The 5,873-nt window shown below is 44.4% G+C and overlaps 1 protein-coding gene across 1 annotated transcript; it reads left to right on the top strand.

Annotated features, from left to right (window-relative positions):
• Positions 1-1,740: 1,740 nt before the first annotated feature.
• On the top strand, positions 1,741-5,588 carry LOC142775946 (uncharacterized). Its single transcript, XM_075878540.1, has 2 exons — positions 1,741-2,005; positions 2,081-5,588. Exons 1-2 carry the CDS (start codon positions 1,786-1,788, stop codon positions 2,281-2,283), a joined length of 423 nt encoding a protein of 140 aa, XP_075734655.1. The 5' UTR covers positions 1,741-1,785; the 3' UTR covers positions 2,284-5,588.
• Positions 5,589-5,873: the final 285 nt, after the last annotated feature.

Genomic DNA, 5,873 nt, shown 5'->3' with positions numbered 1-5,873 from the left:
ACGAGAAACCTGACGTGCGGCAAACGCCGGTATACCGGCGTTCGCCGTAATATATGCGGCAATATGTGCGGCAATATATGCTGCAATATATCCCGCGATATATGCCCCATGTATTGCCGCCGACCACGTCATACATTGGCGACCATATATGGACGTCATATATGTACTGACGTCATATATGGGCCAGTCATGTATTGGCGACGTATACTGCCGCCGACCACGTCATTTAGGCACCCTGCTGTCGATATTTTCATTAGTGACTGCAGCACCAGAAGCCAAAGCCAAGCAGATAGAACAGCAATAATGAGACGGGGTTGGTCGAAATGATGCACGCGTCTTCCTCTGTGCATTACCGGGCGGACTGGGGAAAATCGTGGCCAGGCTAGATGGGGGACGCGTGCACACGTCTTGCTTTCCGCGGGCCCCAAACGGCAAACGTTATTGACAAGTTTGAGACGGGGCAGTGCGAGCAACGCCGCTTCACCTGGTGGCTGCCTGAGCAATTTTCTCTCCGCCGACCATAGATATCCGCTGCTGTCACCGGGCCGACGGAAGACACCGATACTTTATCTAGAGGAACGCGCCTCGCAAACAGGCCGAGAAGTATACCCCCCACGGTTGCGAGACAGCTTTTTGGGCTGAAACCCCTATAGAACTACACATTGAAGCCGTTTAACGGAGTTAATTCTAAGGCACACAAGATCATGCGTTAATACAAACAATATAATATTATTAAATACGAACATTATTATTATTATTATTATTATTATCATTATTATTATTAATATTATTATTATTATTATTATCATTATTATTATTATTATTATTATTATTATTATTATTATTATTATTATTATTATTATTATTATTATTATTATTATTATTATTATTATTATTATTATTATTATTATTATTATTATTATTATTATTATTATTATTATTATTATTATTATTTGATGTACTACGTGCCACAGCCACGATATGATTACGAGAGTGGAGGCCTCCGGAAACAGGACCATCTAGTGTTCTTCAATGTATACGCTGACATCGCGCAGCACACACGGGCCTCTGGCATTCTGCTTCTATCAAAATAGAATCCCCGCAGCAAAGAAGCAAAAGAAATAAATATTCAAACAAAAAATGCTTTCACAATATGAGCAGTAAAAACATTGGTGCGGAAGCATTCACTGCTGGAACTCACCCTATAGTACCGAAGGCTTTGCGCCTGAAGCATGAAACAAAATATGGACAGGTGAAGAGAAAAAAAAAAGTTACATTTACGGCATGGTTTGGCAGGCTGGCGATTGAGGTACGCGTTTTCGAATCACAAGCACGTAAAAACGGAGGTGACAGAAACACACCTCAAAGAATGCAGGCGCTATCCTACCACGTCTTTTTCGTTCGCCTAGGCTTGAGGTGAATACTTCCTAGCGGTTTAGTCCCTCTTGCGATACCTGTCTGCGGAAAGATGCTATCGCAGAATAGCTGGTACGCGAGACCCGAGCCTTTGCTCCAGGCCATACGGTGTAACGGCGCATTGTTTAAACATGTACAAATGAGTGGATGAATAATTTTTGAAAGTTTTACGTGCCAAAATCACGAAGTCATTATGAGACACGACAACGTAGGTGAAGGGGGAAAGAGGTGCTACGTGAATTTCAATCACCCGGGGTTTTATACGTGCCCACGCACCTAAATAAATCGATGAGTGAATGTTAACAAGACCAGTGTGTGCAGGCGTTCGTGAGCCCAAGTGAATCTGCGACCACGTCCGCGGTGCCTACAATGGCGTCGCCAGCACCGGCATTTGTGCCAGCGGCCGTGGACAGCTTCCAGAGTTCGTGGAAGCCGGAGTTTCCACCACTTGATCAAAACGAGCAGCAGCAGATGACGTGGCCGGAGTCTCCACAGAAGTCCCAGGAGTCCCAGCAGAGCTGGGGAGAGTTCATGGCGTCGGAAGCAGGAAACGGGCTCGGGGAGATGACCAGATCGGTTGACATTGGATGTGAGTGGTGTTCCCACGAGAAACAGAAGTGACATCTGTTTACGCGGGAACCTGATATGTTTTCCTTGCATATAGGGGAGGAGTCTCCTACACGTCGCGACAATGGTGAGGACACGAACGACTTTGACGACGGGCTGCCCCTTCCTTTAGAAGAACTGGACAGCTGCTCGGCACATGCTCCTACCGAACCCGACCCGTCGGCGCCCACGGACCAAGGTGACATCTACGCTAGTGCTCATTGGAATGGCATCCCCCGTTACCAAACGTCCCTGAATTGAGTATACTGTGCATGCTAAAGTTCTGTAGATTTTTAGGATGGCAAGCGTCGGATGCAATATCAAATTCTGGTTAGCGGTACGCCTTTCGGCTCAATCGCCGCGGTGAGCCTGAAGAGAAAGTCGTGCCGCGTTGAGTGGAAGATTTCATTTCCACGTGAAAGTTCTCGCTGTATACATTAACCCTTGCTTTCGGGGAGAGGTTAAGCAGAATAGATGTTATGTACTCAGTGAAGTGCGCGTGGTGCAGCCTTCAAGCCACGTCTGCAGCTCTTGAGGAATAGGCAAGAAGCATCTCTCACCCTAGCCATCCTTGCATGACTTTTCACGTACGGCCCGAAGGCACGATGCCCTTGATAACCCCCGAAAGGCATTAAGGTGTCAATTGTGCTGCTGGCGACGTACAATCACTGCGCACCATCGCTGACGTGTGCCCTTCACTGGGAATAAGTTCATGTTCTGCTAAACTCCTCTATTGAGGCTCACCGCGGTGCTTTGACGACGCCAGCCATAATTATAGCTCTCTCCTTGCACGTTCAGCAATCGCGTGTGTTTTTTTTTGTCTTTCCTCGATTCGAACATCCAGTACAATGATGGAGCCTCCCGCCTCGTTTGAGCCCCTTAGAAGTATGCAAGTTGTTTCGCACTCATCAGCCGCACAGGCACTGCTTCTAGCGTCAAGGCAAGATAGTGAACTTCACTTCTGCACATTCTTCTTTTAACGTTGCTGCATCGAAAATGCAGTAATGCGGACCGATTACTGGTGTAAAGATGCCTTGGCGTCATTTTCTTTTTGTTTTTGTTACTTCGCAGGTAAAAAAAAAAAGCTGTTCGCTTGTGCAGCATCTCTAAAGTAGCTTCTCTGTTAGCTTGTGTAGCCTTCGTTAAAGGTGTGATGTGTTCTTCCCTGACAAAAGATGCCACGGCCTCTTCAACGCAAATTCAAGCAGTAAGCCTGTTTTTTTATTTTTATGTATAAGTCGTGCTTTTACTAGGTGGGCCCACAGGACGGTTGTAAATGCAGTGTCGAATTCATCTCTCTGCTACGTTTCGCATTGAATATTCGGTACAACGGATGTGGTTCAGTACTAAACGGACGCGAATTCTATGTCATAAAGGTCAGCAATTCGTGAAACAGTTGTGAACTATTTAGTTTCTTGGTTGTTACGTGCGACCACTTCGCTTTAGGTAACGGACACGGAATATGGGAACATAAGACGAGATCGTCCTCCCCAATGGGAACATGTCTCAGACGGTTTATACTGAGAAGTTCACCTAGGAAGTGAGTACAAAGTGCAAGAACGGGGATAAGCGTCCATTTTGCGGGATGTTCGGACATAGATTGACGAAACGGGTGTATACTCCTACAGCGACGGCACTCGAGGCGTGGTGCACTCTGAAGGCATCGTGCAAAACGGTGCATATTCCGCAGTTGAGCACCATCGCTCTTCGCGGTGTTCACATAAAGCCTAGTTGTATTGTTTCTGTACTTCGGACGGCAGACTTATTAGTCTTGAGTACCTGGCTTCTGCCACGTTTATTCGTTCTCTCACGTTCCCGAGAGTTCATACTAGCGGCCGATCTGATCTCTTTTAGCGAAGTCTGACCGGCCTCTCGCGTCTCGATAAGCTACCAGAGTACAAGAATTGCTTTCTAGTCTACGCCAGTCTGTGATATGAGCAAACTGTGATGTTGCGTTTGTTTTCTTATAGTGACAACGGCCACCCGCTTTTTCAGACGGCTGCATTTCATGTAAACGAAGTGGCCAATGCCAAACGTCGCCCCACTTTTTTTTTTCGTCCATGCATGTCACCTGGTCCCTGCGCTTCGCACGGACTGACATTTTCTGTTGTTGAAATAGTGCTAATGCGTCATATCACGTTGTTTCCATTTTTGACTGGAGCAGCGTTCACAGAATCATCGAGTGTCGACATATGCGCATTGTGGCTGCCAACTCCTCCGTGTGCTCAGCAATGGGTTTCTTGAAGATGGCACCAGTAAGGACTTTAACAAAGTTCCAGTTTATTCATGCTGCTGTATTTCGTGCTGTCCCAGCTTTGGTCGTCAAGTATTTTTTCTACCTTGCTGAAGGCTGTCAGCAGACATTTTGTGTTGTTTGGCAACGGCAAGGGTTAACTCCCGAAAAATTTCAATTATCGATAAGTTTTTCACACTTTGTTAAACATAGTCAAGGAACATTACCTCAACTCGGGTGTTCTGACAACACAATTCTTTCATTTCATTTGTTAACCAAAGTTTTTTTTTTTCAATTCGTTCTTGGTGTCTGTATTGCGTTCTCATTATCTTGCTTTCTGTTTTAAGACTTCTCGAACCTTGAGCACACTTTTTTTTTCACATGCGAAATACTATGTATGTTTATCGTTATGTATTTTTTTAATTCTACTTGATTTTGTTCGCTGTTGTCATTTGTTCCTCTTACAAATTCGTTCTATATCATATTTGTTCATTGTTAGATTTGGGCGTATCAGAGTAGGTGTAATCAAGTGAAGTGTCCGAACCAACAGGGACTATAAGGCAGTACATCCTGGATTAATGCGCCAATATAAGCGTTAAACGCCGTAAGTTACACGCTGATACTAATCTTGGTGTTCCACAACAAACTGCACACTAGTGTGACGTAAATTTCATTTTAGTACAGCAGCTTCACATGCCTTTTCGATTTTATTCAAGTGCTATTGCACGTTCTTGGTAGTATCTTGCTTCCAGTCTTTCTTGATCAGACGCAGACTTCAAATAATGTTTTAGAATTCAAGATGTCAGCTAATTTAGAACATCCTGAATGAACGTTCAGGTCTGCGCTCGCCTACGTTTGATCTCACCAACCTAACGACGCTTACAGCGTACACGGGGGATACCAAAGCTGTGACTGTGATAAGTTGTGAAGAAACGCGACATCCGAATATTGCTGTGTAATGTGCCAATGCCGACAAAAGGAAAAATGCAAACCTAAGAGCTTGCAAAGAAAAACTGTAGAAAGTTTATTGCCACGTGGAATTTGTACCATGAATAATGTGCATGACAAATATTGCATAAATTTTGACCATTGTTTTGGTATTTAAATCGGTTGGTTGTAGCTCCAGATACGGACTACAAGAAATGTACTGTTGTGCAAATGTACGCATAAGATATATGAAATTGAATCAGTTTTTTTGTGCTCTTTCTGTTAGTAATTGCGGTTGTTAAAGGCAATGTAATTTTACTTTCATCAGTGTGTAATCCGCAGTGTGTCATCGTCAGCTAAAGCATAAGCTGGTGTTCTTAAAGTCAATAAAAAGTTGAAAAACCGAGATCAACGCTTACTGCTGGTGTCCTCCCTGCAGAAGGTGTTTTCGATTCACTAACATGTTTCCACTGCACTAACAGTGTTGTGGCTCGTGATAACACTGAAATAGAAGAGTCATCCTCTCTATCACTGATGTGATTAAAAAGGCAATAGAAAAGCCCATGCAACGCCTGGCGGCAAACACTTGTAAGTCCCTGTCACAGATTGCAACTAACCAGATGACTCATGTATTTGAATCACCAGGAGAGTCGGGCATGGCTTCACAAAATTCAGAGCTTTCGCGACCATC

This window comes from Rhipicephalus microplus, chromosome X (assembly GCF_043290135.1).
Source record: "Rhipicephalus microplus isolate Deutch F79 chromosome X, USDA_Rmic, whole genome shotgun sequence".
Classification (NCBI taxonomy): domain Eukaryota; kingdom Metazoa; phylum Arthropoda; class Arachnida; order Ixodida; family Ixodidae; genus Rhipicephalus; species Rhipicephalus microplus.
This window is presented reverse-complemented; position numbering and strand designations above follow the sequence as displayed.